Consider the following 23,312-nt stretch of genomic DNA (forward strand, 5'->3'; position numbering starts at 1 on the left):
GCCACACACTAGCCCCCAACCACACACAGCCTCTCTGCTCCCCCCACCCCACCTCTTTTCCTCCTTGCCCCCGACTCTCTCCACTTACCCCAGGCCCCCTGCCACACACTAGCCCCCAACCACACACACCCTCTCTGCTCCCCCCACCCCACCTCTTTTTCTCCTTGCCCCCGACTCTCTCCACTTACCCCAGGCCCCCTGCCACACACTAGCCCCCAACCACACACAGCCTCTCTGCTCCCCCCACCCCACCTCTTTTCCTCCTTGCCCCCGACTCTCTCCACTTACCCCAGGCCCCCTGCCACACACTAGCCCCAACCACACACACCCTCTCTGCTCCCCCCACCCCACCTCTTTTTCTCCTTGCCCCCGACTCTCTCCACTTACCCCAGGCCCCCTGCCACACACTAGCCCCCAACCACACACAGCCTCTCTGCTCCCCCCACCCCACCTCTTTTCCTCCTTGCCCCCGACTCTCTCCACTTACCCCAGGCCCCCTGCCACACACTAGCCCCCAACCACACACAGCCTCTCTGCTCCCCCCACCCCACCTCTTTTCCTCCTTGCCCCCGACTCTCTCCACTTACCCCAGGCCCCCTGCCACACACTAGCCCCCAACCACACACACCCTCTCTGCTCCCCCCACCCCACCTCTTTTTCTCCTTGCCCCCGACTCTCTCCACTTACCCCAGGCCCCCTGCCACACACTAGCCCCCAACCACACACAGCCTCTCTGCTCCCCCCACCCCACCTCTTTTCCTCCTTGCCCCCGACTCTCTCCACTTACCCCAGGCCCCCTGCCACACACTAGCCCCAACCACACACACCCTCTCTGCTCCCCCCACCCCACCTCTTTTTCTCCTTGCCCCCGACTCTCTCCACTTACCCCAGGCCCCCTGCCACACACTAGCCCCAACCACACACACCCTCTCTGCTCCCCCCACCCCACCTCTTTTCCTCCTTGCCCCCGACTCTCTCCACTTACCCCAGGCCCCCTGCCACACACTAGCCCCCAACCACACACACCCTCTCTGCTCCCCCCACCTCTTTGGACCGCTGCTACTGCTGTGTCCTCCCCCCACACCTGAATCCCCCCTCCCTGCTGCGCTGCGCTTCTCCTCTCTCCTCTTTCTCTCTATCATCTCTCTTTCTCCTCTCTCTCTCTTTCTTTTCTCTCTCTCTCCTCTCTTTCTCTTTGTCCCTGCCCCCCCTCTCTTTTCTCTCTCTCTTAGTCTTTTCTCTCTCTGCTCCCCTTCACTTTCCACCTCCTCTCCCACAGCTGCAGCCGCACACAGTAGCCTACCCACCTGGCGGCTGCCATCGGTTTTTTTTTTCTTTTTATAGTTTTTGGTTGATTTTGTCTCTGCTTGGGGGTGAGTTGAGCGACACAAATAGTGTTGTCTCCTCACTTCTGCCCCTCCATCGTTGTTGAACTACCCCGGTTGCCTGTGTGCCTCGTGCGGCCGCCCTGCTGTGTCTCAGCCCAGGGTGGCTGGCTGGCGGCGGCGAATCCGTGACCAGCAGTGAGTGGCAGGAGAAGGACCGGAAGAAGAGGGGTTAGTGCGTGTGCGATTGTGCACCTTTTGTTGCCCCTTTCTCTCCCTAGCTGGCGGTTTTAAATAGGGACACCCCTATTCTGAAATGCATTTGGGTGTGGGGAGGAGGGAGGGAACCTTGGAGAGGAGATGTACTGTTGTAAAACTTGTGTCTTCATGCCCATGCCCAGTAAAGAAATTGCTGCTGTGTGTTGCGTTGCATTGCATGCGTCTTGCAGGTGGTTTTTGAACAGGTGCCTTCCAGAGTGCTTCCTTGCCTCTGGGGCAGTCTGAGTGGGGTCCAGGGTTCTGATGCGATGCTGCCACTACATGCTGGGCCCATGCCATGCCAGAGTGCTTCCTTGCCTCTGGGGCAGTCTGAGTGGGGTCCTGGCTGGGCTCTGATGCTGCCACTACATGCTGGGCCCATGCCATGCCAGAGTGCTTCCTTGCCTCTGGGGCAGTCTGAGTGGGGTCCTGGCTGGGCTCTGATGCTGCCACTACATGCTGGGCCAATACACACGTATGATGATGATCATGATGTTCAATCCATGAGGCTGCCATCAAGTGTTTGCTGCTGCTTGCTTGCCATGGCATTGGGCAGGCAGAGTCACAGAGTGGGTGGGTTCAACCTCTGTGTTGGTGTGACTGGGTTCTGGTTTTGGTTGTGTGCAATTTAGAGTCACTAAATAGGCTGCATTGAGTTTGATGCTCCCCCCACAGGAGCATTACTTGAGAACCACCCCCCAGAACCCACACTTTGTGTTCCAGTTCACTAAATAAGGGTTTCCTCCTTTGATCTGCAGGTTCCCAAGCGTTGACTGCATCCCTCCCCCACCCCCGGTAGGTGCTGTGCCCTCCCCCCATCCACTCCCCCCCCCCAAAAAAGCTAAAAACTTGCCACCCACACCACAACTACTCCACCCAACTGCCCGTGCCACCCTCCCACACCGGGGTTCCACCCTTTAACCCCCTATTTTTCTAAAAAAAACCCCTCCCAGACCCATCTCCCCAATTGGCTTGGTGGTTGACTCCCAAATTCAAAAAGGACACCCTCCCCCTCACTTCGATTGGCTTCCCCCCCCATATCAAAAAGTCTTCCTTTCCCCCCAATTGGCTTCCTTTTTTGAAAACAAACTTCCCCCCCGCCGCCTCCAAATCAGCTGCCTTTTTTTTGGCCCCTAAGCCCCTCCAAATTATTTTTTTGACCCTGTCTGGCCTTCCTCCTAAAGTCTCCCTCCTTCTGACCTAGCAGCATGTCTGAGCGCCGTGTGGCGGGCAGGGCTCGCTCAAGGCTGGCAGGCAGAGGTGGGAGAGGCCAGGTGCGGGGTGCGCCTGCGGCACGGGGAGGGAGAGGACGCGGGGAGCCTGAGGACACCCCAGTTCTCCCCATTGGAGAATTCTTTGCTCCGGCCCCATCTTTGGTGCGCAGGATTCAGTTCCCCACGCCTGCTGCCGCCAATCGCGGCAGAGGCAGAGGCACTGTTAGGGCTGTGGCGGGTCCCTCCTCGCCGGCGGCACCAGGTGCTGCTGAGCTACCGCCAGTTGTTGAGGTGGAGGAGACTGTGGAGTTGGAAGAGCAGGTAGAGGGCGGTGAGGACCGTGCGGCTGGCAGCGATGCAGCCAGGTTCTCCCTCCCTCTGGGGCCCCTTCCCCCTATCCTTTCGCCGCTCAGTGGGGCCCCCCCTCGTGAAGCCCGACACTCTGGTGGGGAGCGGTCTGGCGAGGTGGTGGAGGAGAGGCCTGCCTCTCCGATGCCAGTTGAGCCGGGCCCTTCCTCCGCTGTGGAGGGCGGAAGGGGCGGGTTGGGTGGCAGCAGTGGGCAGGCAGCGGCGGCCGCCCCCCCCCAGGACTGCAGCCACCCTGCGAGAAACGGCCTAGGACGGCGCCCAGGGCGCAGGAGGCCAAGGGCAGTGGTGCATGGGTGCATTTTGAGGTCCCTCAAGATGCCCCATTCCACGCCCGCTGTGTCCACTGCAGGATGCTTGTCAGCCGTGGAAGGGACCCTGCGCACCTGGGTACGACGCCTATGTGGAGACACCTAGAGCGTCACCACCCAGGTCTCAGGGGACAGGCTGGCAGCGCTAGTGCGCCTTGTGCATCTGCCACTAGGGCGGGCAGCGGCAGTGTGCCAGCCAGCAGGCAGGCTACACTGCCCGTCCAGCGGTGGACGCAGTCCTCGGGCAGCCAGCGTATTGTTCGCGTGGACCATCATCACCTCACCCGCCTCATAGGGGAGATGATTTCCACCGATGACCAGCCGTTTCAGGTGGTCGAGAACAACGGCTTCCGCCGTATTCTCCAATACCTGGCTCCCGAATACGTCATCCCCTCAAGGATGACGTTCAGCCGGAACGTGGTCCCCTCCCTGTACCGCCGGTGCAGGGAGCTCGTGTCGGCCGAGCTGCGTGCAGCTCCGGCCGGGACAAGCGTGCATTTCACGACTGACCTCTGGACCAGTGTCAGTGGGATGCACGCTTCTTTCCTGGCCCTCACTGCCCACTGGTGGGGACCGGAGAGTGAGGGGACCTCCGCGGGCGATGCTTCCGGGTCCGGCGCGGCTCCCGATGCACTACGGCACAGGTGGGCCGTCCTGCACGTGGAGACGATGGACACGAGGCACACCGCGGAGGAGGTGGCGGCCGTACTCGACCGCCAGATAGAGGAGTGGATTGGCGGGTGTCCACACCTCTCCCGCGGCTTCATTGTCACCGACAATGGAGCCAACATTACCGCCGCTGTCGAGACAGTCATGGACTGTGTGAACATACGGTGTATGGCACACACGCTCCATCTGACCGTCAGGGACGCCCTTGGCCTTAAGGAGCTGAGGGCGTCCCAGGAGAAGGGGGCCCGCCCCATCGCAGGTGCTGTTGCTGCCACGGCTACGCTTGTGGATAAGTCCCGCAAGCTGGCCGCCCACTTCCACCGCAGCGAGAAGTCCAGGAGACTGCTTCGCCAGAAGCAGGATGACCTTGGCCTTCCTCGCCATCTCATCCCTACGGATGTGGAGACGCGGTGGAACTCCACCTTCCTCCTGTTCCAGCGCCTGTTGGAGCAGGAGAGAGCCCTTGTCGCCCTGGCGAGGGACGAGTCCTTGGATGTCTGCGACTTCTCGAACGCAGAGTGGAAGCAGATGTCCGAGGCGGTGTCGGCACTCGAGCCCTTCCAGCTTGCCACGAAGGGCTTGTGTGGCGACACCACTCCCTTGAGCCAGGCGCTGCCCACAGCTGTTGGTCTCGAGAAGCTGATGGGTGGACTCCATATCTCTCTGACCACGCCAGAGGGTCGTGCTCTGGCTGGGAGGCTGAGGTCTGGGGTTGACAAGCGGCTTGTTGATGTGCTGGGAGACAGGGAGGAGTATGTCCTCGCTTGTCTCTGTCACCCAGCCCTCAAGGGCAATGCCGTGAGTGCCGACGACTTGCCCAGGTGGAAGGGCATCCTGGTCGAGAAGGTTAGGGAGGAGGAGGCCGCTAGGGCCCGCAGAGACCAGGGTGTTGGTAGTGGTGCGGGGGCAGCCCTCGCGGCCCAACCCGCACCCAGCAGCAGCATGGGCGGCCAGCCGGCATCAGCTTCCCCTTCCCCTCCCTCTTCCCAGTCCAGCAGCGCGGCATCCCAGGCGGCGCCATCGCAGCAGCCATTTGCTACCGACTCGAGATCCGCCCAGTGGTTTCAGCGGTTCTGCTATGGCGCCATGCCTGGTATGCGGGAGGCTCGACCTGCCAGGCCCCCCTCCAGTGCTGAGCAATGCGTTGCGCAGTACTTGGAGGAGCCTGTGGAGGGAGACGGCGTGGACTGCGCACAGTTCTGGGCGAGCCGCCGCCAAGTCTGGCCGGACCTGGCGGTGGTGGCTGTGCGCCTCCTCTCCTGCCCCCCAACCAGTGTCCAGAGCGAGCGGGTGTTTTCACGTGCCGGGGACGTGGTGACACCCTCTCGCTCCCGCTTGGACCCTGGTCTGGTGGAGCAGCTGGTCTTCCTTAAGGTGAACCTCCCCCTGTTGGGCTACCCCAAGCTGCAGTTTGAGACGGGCGAGTGATTACCGTGGGTTGCCCCATGGTTGGTCACCTGCCTGGCTCGAACTCTGTGCTTATCCCTACCCTCCCCCCTTCCACCTCTAGCTGAGCTGACGTGACAGATGCTGAGCCGTGCCAGCCAGTCGCAGCGTGTAGTGTGCCCACACAGAGATGCAGTTGTAGTAGTAGTTGTAGTGCTGCGACTGGCCAGATGTTTACAATGCCCACGCCCACCTAAAAAGAAACCCAATGCTGACCAGCACAGGCCCTTTATCTATCCACCTGTCAGCATTTGGGGACCTGGCGTGGGCACGGCACACACCCCCAAAGTAGCACAGCCCACGGAGTACTAGACTTAGCGGCAGCGGCGGGTATACGTTCAAAAATGCAGTGTAGATATGTAAATACTGTATGTAAATAAACATGTAAATAATTTTTTCTTTAAAAACCCCATGTCAAAATCAAGCCTCAAAATTATGCAAAAGAAAGAAAAAAAGGTGACAAAGGGAGAACAAAATGATGAATGCCAAATGAATTGATTTTATTGAAAATGTCACCAGAAATCATGTGTGGGGGGCTTGGTTTACATGGAGAAGATGATTGGGTGATTTTTTGAAATGAAACGAATGAATTATTATCATCTTATGTTCATCTTGATTGTGGTCACTGTTGATGTTGGCTGATGGCAAAAAACCCAAAACCATCAGAATAGCAATGAACTGGCTGCCAACACAACATATTGATTGATAACTGTGCAGGGGGGGAATTGGGTCTGTGTGTGTGTGTGTGGTGCAGGCTCAGTCTGTCTCTTCCTGTTGTGTGTCTGTCTGTCTGTCTGTCTGTGTGAATGGATGCCTAGCACTGTCTCTGTGTGTGGATGCTTTCTGTGTGTAGTGTGGTGTGTGTCTGTCTACATGTTTTTTTTCCTCCCCCCATGCCTCCCTCCATCCTTCCCCTCTCATCCTCTCCCCTTCCTCTTCACCACCTTCCATCCTCCCTCCCTTCCAGCCCACCAGCGCCTCACCTGCCCCCAACCCCGGTCTGGCAGATGATGAGAGTCTGGTCTCTCCCACCGAAGCACACACGTGAGCACGTGTGTGCACAAATATGTGGCTGACCAACTCTGAGCCGGACCCTCCCCCCTTCAATCCCCTCTACATCCCTCTCCCCCTCCCCTTTCCTCCCCCCTGCCTCCCAGCCTCCCTCCCTGCCTCCCTCCCCCCTCCTAGCTAGCAGCGCACACATACACACACAAAACACCTGTGGTGGCAAACACCACCAGCACACATGCACTCACACTGGTGCCACCACCTCTGCCTTGGGCCTCTGTGTCCTTGAGCAGATATGTGGTGGTGGACCAGAGAAGCATTTCTTTCCAGCAAGGCAAAAGGCATGCACTCACTGCACACACACACACACACACACACACGAAGAGGTGAAGACGAGAAGAGGCAACTTCTAGAACCAGCAGCAGCAGGTGAGTGTCGTGTAATTGTGTTGCTTCCCAAGGCCACTGCCCATGCTCAATGCTCAGTCTGCTGAAACTAAAGAACTAGCTACAATCACCCTTCCTCACATGCAGCTCAGCTCAGCTCAGCTCAGCTGCACAGCACACTGACTAACTAGACACTACAGCTGGTGGTAGAAAAAACAGAAGTCTAGATTCTAGAAGATGTCCTGGTGGATTTTAAACTTTCAAATCTGTGCTAGGATTGCCTCGCCCGCCTCCTCCTCCTCCTCCTCCTCCTCCTCCTCCTGCCTGTAATTGTGCCCTCTCCCCTTGCAGTTGCGCCGTCGTGATGGGTTGGTGATGTGCGTGCGCCGTCTACTTGTTAGCTCTCTCCTCCTCATGTTGGCTGGGCTTGCCAGGCACTGGCTGGCAGCAGCTGTTGGCTGTGTGCTAGGCTCAGGCTGTGGCGCGCGTGACTGGACTGGGAATGTTATTGTAGCGGCAACACTGGTTGTGGTAGTAGCAGTAGTAGCTGTTGTTGTTGCTGGGCTGGTGGCTGCTGGCCTGTGCTGACTCTGCGCACTTGGTCTGGTCTGGTCTGGTCATTGGGATGCAGATGTAGGGTGTGTGTGCATCATCCATGGGGAGCATCAGAGCAGAGCAGAGCAGGTTGGCTGGCTTCTGTCTGTCGGGCCTAGTCAGTGGCAGGCACTGAGTGAGGCGGTGGTTTCTTTGGGCATCACGTCACCCATCATGCAGAGCGGCAGGTCTGCTGCTCTGCTGCTCCGCCTCCTGCTTCTTCTCTGTGTGTGCTGCTCTTGTGCTTAGTGTGCTGCTCCGCTGCTGCTGCTGTGCTGGCAGGCAGCACAGCAGTGGCCTTTTTGTTAGATCAGAGAGTGGGTGTTGTCTCTCTGAGTGTCCTCCTCTTACTTGCTTGGATAGGAGTGGTGGTAGTAGGTAGGCATTAAGATGGACTGACTAGGTGTTACGTGTTAGGGCGCCCAGAGAGAGGGGCCAAAAAGATGGGGTGGCAATTGTTGGGTTGCTCCTAGTATTATTGGTGAATTTCTGAAGAAAAATTTTTTTTCCATTGGCTAGAATGGGGGTTCGGGGCTGCCCCAGACCCGCCTCTGTGGGGTGGCAGCACCGCCAAAGTGGGTCCGGGGCCATGGCAAAAATGCCCTCAGTCCCTCCCAGCAATCCCCGTAGAGATAGGAGTGATGGTTCTGTTGTTTTTCTGAGGTGTTCTGAGTGAGTGTGGATTCTGTGATAGCAAATGAGAGTGGATTCATGGTGTCTCATTGGAAATCTCATAAGCTATCATAGAATCTACACTCAGAATACCTCAGAAAAACAACAGAACCATCACTCCTATCTCTACGGGGATTGCTGGGGGGGACTGAGGGCATTTTTGCCATGGCCCCGGACCCACTTTGGGGGTGCTGCCACCCCACAGAGGTGGGTCTGGGGCAGCCCCGAACCCCCATTCTAGCCAATGGGAAAAAAAATTTTCTTCAGAAATTCACCAATAATACTAGGAGCCACCAATTGCCTTGGGATTTTTGGGGTGGAGGACACCCATGGGTGGCTACCACCCACCCCAGCTTTTTTGCCCCTAAGGGCTCCACATTGTGAGTTATGGGCAAAAATTTATTTTTTGAAAAAAATTTGTAAAAAATCAGAGGAAGGTCCAATCGACTTGAAATTTGGGTGGCAGGTAGAACACAATGTCCCCTTCAAAACCAGCCACTTTTTGTGATCCGAACCGGTTCGGTTCGGATCCGAACCGGTTCGAAACCGAACCGGACCGGGGGGGTGGTCTGGCAAAACCAAAACCGAACCACCCCGGTCCGGTCCGGACCCGGTTCGGACCCGAACCGAACCGGGAGAACCGGTTTTATGCACATCCCTACTATTTGGCACCTACCACCCATTGGCTAGTAAGGGCATAGCCATGAACTCTCTCAATGTGTACATTGCTGCACATACCTTTGAAAAGATACAGCATGGCATACAGGGGTACAGCTATAACTGAAGAGGGAGGATGACAAATATCCCTGGGCTCAGGGGGCGGGTACTGGCTGGGAGGCAGCTCACTCTTTGCTCCTCAGTGTTGATGTTGTATGACTATCTGAGAGGACTGTAGTAGGCATATATGTTTCTGAGCTCTCTCTCTGTGTGTGAAAGTGTCTGCATGCATGGGGAGTGTGTGATATGTTTTTCTCTATGACCTTACAGCTCTTCTACAGCAAAGACATGTGGGCTGGGGGGTGGGGGAGAGAAGAAGGTAGGAGCCCGATCTTTGTTTCTTGTCCCAGGGCCCACTCCAACCTTACTATGCCCCTGGTGGCATATACTAAAATTTGGAGGATGTGAGCTATCAAGAAAAAAGGAGAGAAATCATCACTAGTTTATACTAGTGGTATAATCTACTGGTACATCAATGACCAGGTGCTTTTCACTAGATTTTAAGCCCACCTTGTTTTGCACATAATCTTGATGTAATATAAACCCTTCCCTATGTTAGTGCCTCCTTCCCCCATGTTTGGGAACATTCACCCTTCCTTCTCCCCATAGCTAGCTATCTGGCATCCTATACCTAATTAATATCTGCTCCCAATGGGTTTCCAGTTGCTTGGTTTCAAGCTGGCTAATTGTGAGAAACCCCGCCCCCAAGTCCTTCTATGCTGCCTCATTGTGGCGGGGTGTGTGTGTGTGTGTGTGTGTGTTCCTGGGAGGGATGAGCAACATATGCCAGGAGGTATACTCCCAGTATGATCACCCAAAGCATGAAGGTCATCCCAGCTGCCCAGCTAAAGCAAGCAGGCACCTATATTGGGCAGCAGCAATATAGGAAGGTGCTGGAGTCAGCACTGATCACTTCAGTGACAATGACAAAGGCATCATTTCATACTGCGTGGGAGAAGGCAATGGTAAACCACTCCTGTATTTTACCAAGAACACCACATGGATAGACAAAATGGAATGATTGTCAATGTAGTGCCAGGTGAGGGGCCCCTCAGGTCAGATGGTAGTCAACATGCTACTGAGGAACTGCTGAGGAGAGTACTCCTCAGAGTACTGACAGTGTTTATGATGCGGTTAGACTAAAGCCTTTTGGCCATCTAGCAGCTGATGTTGCCATGCGGCAAAAGAGAATCTGAAGCAGCAAAGACAGAATTACAATGGGAATGTGGAATGTGAGAAGCATGAATATGGGAAAGCTCAACACAGTAAAAGATGAAATGAATCGACTACAGATTGACATCTTTGGCATCAGTAAATTAAAATGGACTGGAACGGGACACATTCAGTAAGAAAACCATACAATTTACTACTCAGGACACGAAAAACAAAGAAGGAACGGTGTTGCTTTCATAGTCAGGAAGGATATAGCAATGACAGTTCTTGGGTACAATGCAGTCAGTGACCAACTAACATCAATTAGATTTCATGGACAACCCTTTAACATGACAGTTCTTCAAGTCTATGCCCCAGTGACTGATGCAGAAGAAGAGGAAGTTGATGAGTTTTATGCTCAAGACCAATCTGAAATTGACAGAACATGCAAGCAAGATGTGATGCTGGTGGTTGGTGCCAAAGTTGGAAAAGGTAAGGAGGAAAACACAGTTGGCCTATATGGCCTAGGAAACAGAAACGAAGCAGGAGAACAACTTATTAGTTTCTGCCAAGCCAATGATCTCTTCATTGCTAATACATTCTTCAAACAACCAAAGTGGTACCTATACACATGGACATCACCAGATGGTGTACATAGAAATCAAATTGATTACACTATTGTTGCAAGGAAGTGGATGAGCTCAGTTATAACAGCAAAGAAGTGGCCGGGAGCTGATTTTGGAACAGATCATGAACTGCTCATGTGCAAGTTCAAAGTCAAGCTGTGGAAAACAAAGCTATCCAGCTTCCATGATATGATCTTGAGAATGCACCCACCATTTTCAAGGAGAACATTGGGAACCACTCTGAAGTTCTGAACCTCATTTATAGGGAACCAGAGGAACTGTGGAATGAAATCAAAGAAGTTGTTAAGGACGAATGTGGAAAGAGACTGCCAAAGACCAAGAAACAGAAGAAAGCAAAATGGATGCCAGAACAGACAGACTAAACTAATGACAATGGGTAGAGCAACCAGCCTCAGAATTGATAATGAAGGCATTGAAGTGGTGGATAGCTCCTGCCTTCTAGGATAGGCCATCAACAGTAAAGGATCCAACAGTCAAGAAATACGCAGCAGACTAGCACTTGGTAGGGTTGCAATGAAGGCCTTGTCACAGGATATTTAGATGCTGTGATGTGTTTACACCTACAAAGATTAGAATCATTCCGACAATGGTTTTTCCTGTGACACTCTATGGATGCGAAAGCTGGACATTGAAGAAGCAAGATAGAAAAAGCATCGACGCTTTTCAAACTTTGGTGCTGGAGAAGACTTTTGAGGATACCATGGTCAGCCAGGACAACAAACAAAGGGATCATAGAACAGATCGATCCAGAATTTTCACTCGAGGCACAAAACACCAGGCTCAAACTATCATACTTTGGACACATTATGTGAAGATCCAGCTCTCTTGAGAAATCCATAATGCTGGGAACAGTTGAAGGAAAGAGAAGAGGATGACCAGCAGCAAGGTGGATGGACTTGATTATGACAGCAATGAATGCACCACTGAGAAACCTTAAAGGCCAAGTTGAAGACAGATGATCCTGGAGAGAATCTATCTATGTGGTCACTAAGAGTCGACACCAACTTGACGGCACTTAATCAATTAATCAATCATGAGAATCTTACCTTAAAAATGAAAAAAAAAGTTCACCCTCCATGTTAGTCAGTAGGCAGTTTCAATTTGAACAACATGATACATGAGGAATGGTTGGGTTACTTTTCTCAAAACAAACAAACAAACAAACAAACAAACAAACAAACAAACAAACAAACAAACAAACTGTTCTATCCTCAAGCCCTCTTCAGAGTAAGGGTACAGAAAGGGAGTCACAGTAAGTCTCAGCACTGGGACTGAACACTAGTGGCTGTGTGCACTGAAGTTTTATGGAAGGGCATATTTACTGGTATTTCATTGGTTGAGTGCTAGAAACAACAACTTGAAGAATTTATTCTGTGGTGGGATTTCTACCTGAACACCAGCAGTTCTTTAATGCTTATTGCTTCCCCTCCCTTCTTGGGAACTTCAAAGGGACAGTGCAGATTAAAGTGAAACTACTTCAAGCCACCAAACGGCACAATGGGGAAGTAATTTGCCTAGGGAGCAAGAGGTTACTGGTTCAAATCCCCACTGGTATGAGAAACACCTATACTGGGCAGCAGCGATATAGGAAGGTGCTAAAAGGCATCCTCTCATACTGTGTGGGAGATGGCAATGGTAACCCCCTCCTTTATTCTACCAAAGAAAACCACACGGCTCTGTGGTCACCAGGAGTCAACACCGACCCGACAGCCAACTTTACTTTACTTCTGCTGTACAGGGACAGTGAGCAGTGACCTTTTAAAAGGCAGTCTCCTTCATGCTTCCTTAATTCATGCATCAGCATATGAGGTAGCCAATGCTTTCCTTCTCAGCCTGGAGACAAAATGAAGAGAAACAGCATTGGTTTATTTTCCATTTGAAGAGTCAGTGCATCACAGAAAAGCACTGCTGTTTAAAAAGGCAGAGCTAAATGCACACTCTTACATCCTTCTCACACAATAGCATCTCTCATAACTGCTCGAGGGAAAGTCACAATTTAAGCAAGGGTATCTTCTAAATCATTAATAATGAGCAAAACATATTTACTGAATAGTTAAAAAAATCAGGTAGAATATATATTTTTAAATTTTTAATATGTCAGGTCAGGTGTTTAGAAAGTTCCCCTATTCTACCTCCTCTCCCAAAAAAGAGATGCTGCCAAGAAGTACTAATATAGGACTCTATTCATTAGTCTGTACCTACAAATGCAAAAGCTGAATTTTCGGGATAAATAAATGGGCACCCTTGGTTTCACAATGTCTGTCTGCTTTTAGGTGGATTTCAATCCTCTTTACTACACAGCTTGCTTGCCTTTCTAGCATCGCTGCCACGAGTCCTCTGAAATTTCTTATTTGACCTTGAAGACAGGGGTTTGTGCCTGGAGATGTCGCTAAGAACTGCAAGTGCTAAATACTTCTTGGTAACCAACTTGAGGCATATGTTTATAAAAAGTCATTAGAGAAGTAGCACTGGACCTCCAAACTTTATATAGCACCAATAGGCAGTTTTATTTTAGTTGTCAAAATTCAATGTATACAAATAAGAAAAGTTAAATGCCTCTTATCCTGGCTGTCACTTTTGCATAAATAAATGTTTTGGCTTGCTTCATATAGGATGACCCTCTCTGCTGAAGCTGGGACTGAAAAACAGCTGCATTGCACTGCAGCCTCAAAGCTTCATACTGCCATAAGCCTTAGGATTCAAATGGACATACACGATTATGCAGAGAAGCAATATACCAGTTTATAGGAATGAAAGCCATGGGGAAAGACATCTCTTTAGCGAGGTAAGCTAATTCTTACTCATTTGAATTTTCTTGCGATCTCTTTTTAAAACACGATGTCTTAATAATCAGCCGTTACAATGGATCTGTATGATTGAGATCATATTTATTCTGCAGTAAGGCAAATCTAAGCCTATTACTGGCTTACTGCTTTAGACATGCATGCGCCTTTTATTTTAGGAAATGTTGTTTTAGACTCAAAATTATTGCAAGGTTGCACACTTAATAACTGCAGTTCAAATCTACAAGCAATGCAAGTTTCAGTTTCTATGGAACAATAATGTGAGGCAGCAAAAGAGAGTTTTTAGAAAATGTAGGCAAATCTGAAAATTGCAGTACAGCATCATAACTCTGATGCTTAAATTCCTTTTACTTACCATGGATGTGAATAATTCTGTCATGCTCCAGAGTGAGGTTGGCAGCATGAAGGTTAGCCCAGCAGAAAGAAATCAGCACCAGAAAAAGTAGATTCTTCATCCTTTATAGCCCAACAATCTTCTTCACTGTGAGAGCACCACATACAAAGAAGCTGGTGAAATTTAGAAACCTTAACACTGATGCACTGCATAACTTGTTACAGCCCCACTATTCTCTCACAGCTCTTTACAGATTTAACCCTCTCTGAAAAGTTACAGCAGCTCGTGACTTTTTTAAACTTACAAAGATTCATCCCCTTTATCAGGGAGTTAGCTGCACAGAATATTAACTGACACTTGGAAATCATACATACAATTGAATAACTCTGTCTATTTAAATGTAAAAATTGAAAACATGCAATTATCTTTTCCATATCTGGGGGAAAAAAAGCAATTATTGTGATACTTAAATGTCAAGTGGACATTTCTCTGAATGTATGCTATTTTTGTTAATTCAACAAACATATGTTGTCTTGGATACAGTATTACTGTAATACATCCAATACAGCCACCCTAGTTAACTTAGCACAGAGGTGTAATGTTTTCATCTTCCCTGAGGAGCTTACAGGCTGACTTGCAAAGGCATACTTTTATTTCAGGTACACTTACCATTTTCGAGTCTCTAGTCTACAGTGAAATGTTGAAAGCCATGCACAAAGTAGGTTAGAGTTGCATGTGCTGCCACTGCAGTTGCCCTGATTGATTTTCATTCATTTCTATCTAGAATGCTGACGCACTAAATTGTGTGCCAGGTAGGGTCCTCTGCAGTCAGCAGAGCTGCTGAGCGCTGCAGGGGAAATCTCTGCCAGCCTCAGAAGAGTAATTAGGCAAATGAAGACCCGAAATAGATAAGGCGGCACAAAATTCAAGAGCTCTCATGCAGGAGGCTCAGACTGTCATGCTCTTTGGAGGCATCGTAATCATAGCCCCTCATTCTTTCCATCTCTCTTTTGCAATCTGCTTGGAAATGTTTTCTTGTGACTAGGAGAGACTCTGCAGATAACAAGAGCAGGGGCAATACAGAAAATTTATTTTACCTTCTACTTTTGTTTGTATCAGATCTTGAGATGGTTCTGAAGCAAAACTCTAGACTTCAGGAAGATAAATGCATCACAATCTGGACCTAGTTGTGATTCTACAGTGTTCAGAATAAGTCTCCAAGCTGTTTTGCAGTCACACTCTCTCTAATATATATTCAGGAGTGGGTGCCAAAAACTCTTGCAACAGGATGCCATGGCTTGTGGTGCTGCAAGAACTTCCTGAACCAATCCATGATTTTGCCCTGCTGCAGGAGCCTACTCAGGGGCGTAACTACCATTAGGCAAGGGGAGGCAGTCGTCTTGGGGCCCCACTGCCTCGAGGGGCCCCCCCAGAGGCACATCACATGACTCCCCACCCCCCCATGTCGCACCCCTTATGAATTATGTTGAGTCTCTTGGAGATCGGCAGGAGCAGAGAATTTAAAAAAAACCCCTAGATTGTGAAGTGTGTTTGTGTGTGTATATCAGCGAGGGGCCCATTTTAAAATCTTGTCTCTGGGCCCCCTCCAACCTTGCTACACCCCTGAGCCTACTGCAACTGCTGCTCAGGCAACAGTCACCTCAACTCATGCCAACTGGGCACAGAGGAGAAATGATGGAGGCAAGATTTGAAGTGATTCATCTATCAATTCAACTGCATGGAATTGGCTGCAGTGGTACAAAACTAGGGGGTTATTTACACACACAGGCAAAACTGGGCTAGGAAAGCCCAGCCTGGTTTTGCCAGCGTGTGTGAACCTCCAGAAGCAGCATGGCTCCCGGCAGCGGCACGGCAGCAAACCCTGTTGGGTGTTGCAGCTGTTAGTCAGGGTTTAGGGTGCAAGCGTGCCCCAAACCTGGGCTAATGGGTTGTGCGTTGGTGCCATGCAGCTTTGCACAGCACCTACACACCAGTAGCTTCCCAACCGGTGTCGGGAGGCTTCCCATAATTTGGCATGCACTTGTGTGGTGCATTATGGAAGTTCCGGGGGCCTCCCGGCCTCAGAAACTCCCTGCTGCTGTCAGGAGCCAGGAATCATCTGGGCAAGCGATCTGCTTGCTCAGCAAGGGAGAGAGGATAGTTTGTGGGGGAGGTAAGCATTTTGAGGCTTCCTCCCCTCGCCCCTTTTGAGGCCTTTCTCTAATAGTGAGAAAGTGCTCCATGTGTTTAATATTTGGTCATGGTCATTGTTATGTAATTGCAGCTAGCAGACACTACAATGGACATGTTCAACATACTAAGCATAAGTGCTCCGATACAATGGCATGCATACACAACTCCTGCGTACAGGAGCAAAACTACAGTGACAGTGCTGGTTTGGGGTGAGGGAAGGGAAAGAGAGTATCTAAATCAGGGATTCTCAAACCTGGGTCCTCAGGTGTTATTGGACTTCAACTCCCATAATCCCCAGCTTCAGTGGCCTTTGGTTGGGAATTATAGGAGTTGAAGTCCAATAACACCTGAGGACCCAAGTTTGAGAATCACTGATCTAAATTCAAGCTCCTGTTCCTGCTCTCTCATTGGTACTTTAGCCCAATTTGCCCAGGACCACCCATGCACAGCTCCAGCCTCATAGAGAGTGCAATGTTCTAGCTAGGAACATAGGAAGCTGTCATATACCAAGTCAGACCATTGCTCAGTATTGTCTACACAGACTGGCAGTGGCTTCTCCAAGGTTGCAGGCAAGAGCCTCTCTCGCCTTATCCTGGAGGTGCCAGGGAAGAAACATGGAACCATCTGCATGCAAGCATACAGGTGCTCTTCCCAGAGTGGCCCTATCTCCTAAGGGTCATAACTAACAGTGCTCACATGTAGTCTCCCACTCAAATCAAACCACTCCCATGCACAAGCAGTGTGGGCCCTAACTTCAGGCCAGAGGCCAGACTGTAGCATCCTTCCCCCAAATCTGCTTCAGTGATCACACCTTGACTCAGAACAGTGGATCAGAACAAATCAGATCACTGCTCCTCCTTGCCAACAGAGTAATTTCAGAGGTATACCCCACCCTCTGCCCAACACACATACAACATGTTCAGCCTTTGAGTCCAAATCAGCGCGCTCATGCCACCAAGCTTTTAAAGACTGCCTGACCTATTCTCCTGTTACTCAAACCTGCCCAAAGATGTTCACTGACAACACATCCTTACAGCATTCCTCTGCCTGCCCTAAACCTGCCCATTGTGACCTAGAGTTAATGGACAGAATGGATTTATACAACCCCCAACTCAAATCAGCCAATCTGTTGGGAAGCAAAAAATTCCCACTCAGTCGGATGCCCATCAATGCCCATCCTGTCCCCTGGAAGGAGAGAAGGACAACCCAAACACATGAAATGAGTTGTGGGAAGGTACACAAATGGCTCTAGAAGTCACACCTCTCCCACCCCAAGGAGCTGAGGCTTCACCCACTGCCTCATGCCTCATCCAAGATCAGTTGGGGCAAAATCACCTCTCCCAGGGTGTGGGGTATGGCATCACTGTGCAATTAAAGAAGACATACAGCACAACTGCCCTTCCGCAATCTTGCCATAAGAAAAGAAGTGTCTATCCCAGGATTGTCTCAATGAACACTAGTTTGCCTTAGGTGGAGGAGGTCGTATTTATTTCCTCCACTTCCAACTGTTTACTGGCTCAGAGATTTGAAACAGAACTAAGAAAATATGTGTGGTGGCACACTGCAAAGTACCCTTTTATTGGAATACAAGAAAACTCTGACTCACTATCTCCTTTAAGAAAAGTTTTATAAATTCATAAATTGGCTGTAATTGGCTTGGTTTTGCCAACAGACACAATATTCAAAACACTTCTCAGTTTCCATTACAGTCACTGATTTTATGCCAATGATGGACACAGAGGTCTGAAACACAGTGAAAGCATTAGCTTCATAGATTTAATGAGGCATGCTGAGCTGCAGAGATCTGTGACACCATATGTTTACCATGGATCTTTTCCTTCTTGAACTGATAGTGGGCAAGAGCTGCAGACTCATAGGGATGGGCAAAACCTGTCCCTTTATTTCTGCACTTTTCGGTTTTGCCTCCCAGCGCTTCCAGAAATCAATGGAAAGTCCACAAAGAGCTTTAGATGCCCTTGCTTTTCTAATAACCTTCTAATATTCCTTTTCTTTTGTGTGAAAAATAAGTTGTGTAAATTGATGCAATGGGCTGGTGTGTGCATACTGACATTTTACTTATACAAATGTATGCACAATATTATCTATCTATCTATCTATCTATCTATCTATCTATCTATCTATCTAATTTGTAAACTGAACCAAACTTACATCTCTGGGTGGTTAACAATAACATAAAACAAGTGAAAAACATATACAAAAACTTAAAACAATTTAAACAATTTTACAATCAACTACAGAATAAAACCTAAAAATTAAAAAAGCTGAAAAGGCTTAGGTAAAGAGGTGGGTTTTCAAATGCTCTTTAAAAATTGTCAGAGATGAGGAGAATCATATTTCAGTAGGGAGCGCATTCCACAGTCTTGGGGCAGCAACCGAGAAGGCCTGTCCACGTGTGGCCACCAGCTGAGCTGGCGGCACCTGGAGACGGACCTCTCCAGATGACCTCAATGGGCAGTGATGAAAAAGATGTTCTCTTAAATACCAATTGATCTTCAACAACTGCATGATTAATATGGGCTATGCATACAAACAGCCAGCCTGGGTTTGGCCACCCATGTGTACCACCGGGATCAAGCCCGAACCTGGTGTTGCCCTCGTGGGTAGCCTGACTTTTAACCCCAGCCTTTAGCCAGGATTAAGGGTGTGAGTGTGCCCTTAACCTTGGCCATGAGTATGCTTCAGCTGCATGGAGCATATACAGAGTCATACACCTAGGGTGCTTGTTGCATGGTGCATTGAGGGATTCCTGGAGGCTGGGAAAACATCCCAGCCTCCAGAGGTCTGCGCTACTCTGTGTGGTGCGGATTGTGTGGGTGTGTGGTAGTGCGCTGCAGAAGAGCTTGGCAATCATCTGCGGGGTTGGGGGGAAGTAGGTCCATCCCTGCCTCTCCTTCCACCCACTCATCCTGAATAGCCTTATAGTTTGAGAAGTGGAGAAGAGACAATTTATGTCTGCAACCATATGCACATTGACCATTCTGGTTGTCACCTAGAGGGTAAACAAGTATGGGTTTGCTTGTGTATTCAGCTCTAGTCATGTGTAGTGAGAGTACCATAATGCTGACAGACATTCACACCCAGATGCACATTCAGTCTCTGGCTTTTCACCTTCTCCACTTAGTTTGAGCCAGGTTGTACATCCAATTGCCAGCCCCCCACCCCCAGTGGACAGTTGATCAGATACTACTGGTCATAATTAAAGTAATTATACACCAGCAGAAAAATATCTGTGTCATAAACTGAATCTGACAGATTACTGCAGCCACCCTATTTTTGTAGAGGTACAAAAAGACAAATTGTTATCACTCATCCTATTTAGACAAATTTAGACAAATCCCCCTTCTTGTAACTGCTTCACTAGTCCTTGCTATTTACATAAATATTGTTATTCACATTTACCATGGTAAAGGATCACACCCATTACTGAGGAGCTGGTAGACACAATGGTCAACATGCTGAGCAACATATCCTGGGTGGTTCTACACTGCCCATGGGCTCCAGGTGTCTAAAACAACACCAGCTCTGTTGGACAAGAATGCTCCTGAGCTAATATGTGAAATTGTGACACTGTGCTTGTGCAATGCTACAGCAATTAGAAATAATGACTGTAGTCACTAATAATCACACAAGTATGACAGCACATATTTGCACAAGCATGCTTTTGAGCAACAGTGCTGGCATTGTACTAGATGACCATAATGGCATGGGTAGCACAGAACGTCCCTCAGTAATGTCAGACAATGAGCCCTTTCTCATGATCAGAGAAAGGGTTCAAAAAGGGCAAGGGGACGAAGCCTCAAAATGCTTGCCTCCCCTGCAGACGATCCTCTCTCCCTTGCAGAGGGAGTGGACTGCTCACCTAGACGATTCCTGGCTCTTGCTGGCAACAGGGAGTTTCTGGGGCAAGGGTGCCCCCACAACTTCCATGATGCACCATGTGAGTGTGCAGTGCATTATGGGGAGCCTCCCACCAGTAAGGAGGCTACTTGTGTGTAGGTGCTGTGCGGAGCTGTGCAGCACTGGCACACAATCTGTTAGCCTGGATTTCAGGCGCGCTTGCACCCTAAACTCTAGTTAATAGCTGGGGAACCCAACAGGGTTTGCTGCTGTGCTGCTGCCAGGAGCCACACGGCTCCTGGCAGTTCACATGTGCTGGAAAAAACGGGCTGGGCTTTCCTAGCCCGGTTTTGCCTGTGTGTGTGAATAGCCTCAGTATTTTATATCAAATATCATCTACTAAGGTATTGCTTGATATGTGCTTTAAAAATCAAGGGAGATTGACATGTCTGGATAGACAGAAAGTGGATAGCACTCAGATGCTACACTTTCGATTCTTCCTGTATAATGCTGTCTGAACTTGATCAAGTAGGAGGAAAAGAAGAGAAGCAGCACTAGAGTTAATATAATAGACACACATATGGAAAATGGCACTGAAAAACTGAAATGGAATACTATGCACAACATGTTTCAATTTATAGGCTTGGGGGCAAATTATTCTTGCACTGTGTTATTCCATTGGCAGCATCTGATAAAATAAAAACTGTTCTAGGTAAGCTGTCATATCTGTTGCCATGATATGACAAGACTCCAAAATGATGTTGGCTCTGAGAAACACTAGTAGTCAAAAACATGTTGGTCATATTACATTACATGTAGAGCTGATCTAAAATGCCTCTTTCTATTCCACCAAATTTTCAGATGGAGAAAATAAGAATTCAATGTCTGTAATTTTTCAAAATGGCCTATGAAATAATAAACATTTGAGCCCACTGGCAACTACCATTTTCCCCAGAGATGCCCTTCGGTTGACACTTTGGGACAGTTCCACTGTACTGTCCAAGCAGCAGCCCATGGCGTGTGCAGAAGCGAGAGCGCACCACTCTGGCCCCACCCCCAACCTTGTATAATCACATTCTGAGAGAACAGAAACGAGGTGGGGTGCCGTTTGGCATTTTCAGGTGGTGGACACACAAAATTCTTAAAGTTTTGTGAGAAATAGTTTACAGTTGGATAGTCATGGCAGGAGTGTCTGCATTTTTTGAAAAACCAGTTTTATGCTGCACCCATCCCCTCTGCTCCCCAGTTTATATCGTGCCTTTGCAAGGAGTGGCAGAAGCAGCACTGAAAGTACTGGATCCCTTCCTGACTGCCAGCCACCATCTGTTTTTCAAAAGTCCTCTTGGAATGATGCGACATCATGGCATAGCATCCATTCTAAGAGGACTTGGAAGGACATTCTGGGAACAAAAATGGCAGCTTGTAAGGAAATGATCACATTCCATGCTACTTCTGCTGCTGCTTAAAAAACAAACAAACCTGCTGTTGCCATCACCAAACTGCAGTAAGTCACCTCCTACAAAACATTACAGTATTTCTTGTCCATAGCTGAAATTTCTGTTTTCATTTGCCCATTCCCCTGCGCTTGAAGCCACAAATAACAATAACATTCCTTCTAGGAGAATCTTTGGACCAGCTCTAATTACACCCCATAAAAATGTCAATTTCTGAGCACCAGTTGGCTTCTTTTTTCTTTCTTTACCTAGACCAAACTGTTTGAGCTCTCTATTTAATATTTGGAGGACAGTAGAAAATTATAGTTTAGACCCAGTGTGCAAGAGCAAAGTTTCCATTTGCAACAGTTTGAATGGTTACCTTTTAATAATTAATTATGAAGTGGCTGGATTGCATTGCATTTGCTCTGGATTTCTGTTCAATGGATTTCTAGAGATATCAATTTTTTCTCTCTTATAGAATTAAGGGTGGATATTTAAAAGGTAATTTAAACATCTTCCTGAAAATTCAGTGCATGTGCCATTTAAAATTCACAACAATGGAAAGAAAATGGAAAGAAGTCAATTTTTCTACTGATGAGGATGAGGATAGCAATTAATACAGATACCCTTGATTTTTGCTTGATTATAGCCTATAATCCCTTTGGGGTTTGCCCATTTAACTATTTCATGAATTTCCTTGTCAATTTAGCTATAGCATGGCGGAGGTAAAATAACCAACAGAGATCCAAGTACCATATAGACTAACTCAGGCACAGATGTTTTGCAATCAGATGACAGAAAACTCCTGGAGCAATTGCAATATGAAAAAAAGAAGTCTGAATCAAAGTAAATGTCTCCAGGACAATCCCACAAGTATTTTCCTTCGTTGTGCTGTTGTTCTTGTGGGTGCATGACACAGTGGAGGGGAGGTTGGCGGCCACTTGTCTGCCGGGGAAGGCAGGTGAACTCCTGCCTTCCCCACAGCTTGCCCTCCATCCCCAGCAAGGTCGTGTGAAAGGCCAATTAGACTAGTCAAGGATATATCATTATACTACAAGGGTATTCACATGTGCAACCTAACCCAGGCTAGGGCAGCCCAACCTGGTTAAGCTGTGCATGTGAAGTGCCAGGAGTGATGTCAGCCCCCACCAATACCAACATTTTAACCCAGTGTTTAGCATAGATTAAGCGAATCTGTGGTTCTCTTAACCTCAGCCTGTGATCATCTGGGTGACTGCTGCCAAGTTAAATGGCTTTTCCCTGGCCTGCCACCATTTCCAGTAGTGAGCCGGAGGGGGGGGGGTGGCGGGAGAAGCCGTGATGAGTGCAGTGGCTGTTCTAATGAGAGACCATGCTCATGCCCCATGGCACCCTGGGATGCAAGAGGGGGAAGTCCTCCTGCTCCCAGCATTTCCCTTTGCCACACTGCTCCTTGTGTGGGAATGACAATGACACTCATCATCTGCAGGGGAAGGCAGGCAACTCCTGCCTTCTTCCACCCCTGGGGTGCATATGGCTGTCAAGTGCACAACCTCTACAGTAACTCTAAATGTAGCTTTCCAGCTCTACTCTGCCCCTCCACCTAAAACTGAAAGGGCAGGTGAGCTTTTCTGACATACTCTCCTGCATATTGTAATCCTATGCATGTTTCCTCAGAATTAAGTCTAAATGGCTGACATCGTGACTAACCGAGTGGTAGCACACCAGAAAGATGTAACCATGCTCTAGAGAACTTTCTTAGGTCCACAGTGCAGAGTGTGCAGGGAGGTGATTTTCACTGACCTCCGCTACCTTCAGAAGTGCCCTGCACCACCCATAAATATGTCCCTGGGGGATATATTTTCAGGTGGTGCAGGAGACTTCCAGGGAAGCAGAGATCAATGAAAATCACCCGCCACCCAGCACACTTTGTACTGTGGTAT

The 23,312-nt window shown here is 49.2% G+C and overlaps 1 protein-coding gene across 3 annotated transcripts in view; it reads right to left on the reverse strand.

Moving 5' to 3' along the window:
• HAPLN1 (hyaluronan and proteoglycan link protein 1) overlaps positions 1-23,312 on the reverse strand; it is a 111,905-nt gene that overhangs the window by 29,812 nt on the left and 58,781 nt on the right. The window contains exons 1-2 of one of the 3 annotated variants that reach the window (XM_053300742.1): positions 15,001-15,043; positions 13,925-14,050 (exon numbers count right to left, since the gene is read on the reverse strand). In XM_053300742.1, coding sequence (XP_053156717.1) covers positions 13,925-14,024 — 100 coding nt within the window. In that variant the 5' untranslated portion in view covers positions 14,025-14,050; positions 15,001-15,043. Of the gene's footprint in view, positions 1-13,924; positions 14,051-14,572; positions 14,731-15,000; positions 15,044-23,312 lie in introns of those variants that run through there. The other 2 variants (XM_053300740.1, XM_053300741.1) reach the window with 2 other exon arrangements.

Source organism: Hemicordylus capensis, chromosome 2 (assembly GCF_027244095.1).
Source record: "Hemicordylus capensis ecotype Gifberg chromosome 2, rHemCap1.1.pri, whole genome shotgun sequence".
NCBI classification, from domain to species: domain Eukaryota; kingdom Metazoa; phylum Chordata; class Lepidosauria; order Squamata; family Cordylidae; genus Hemicordylus; species Hemicordylus capensis.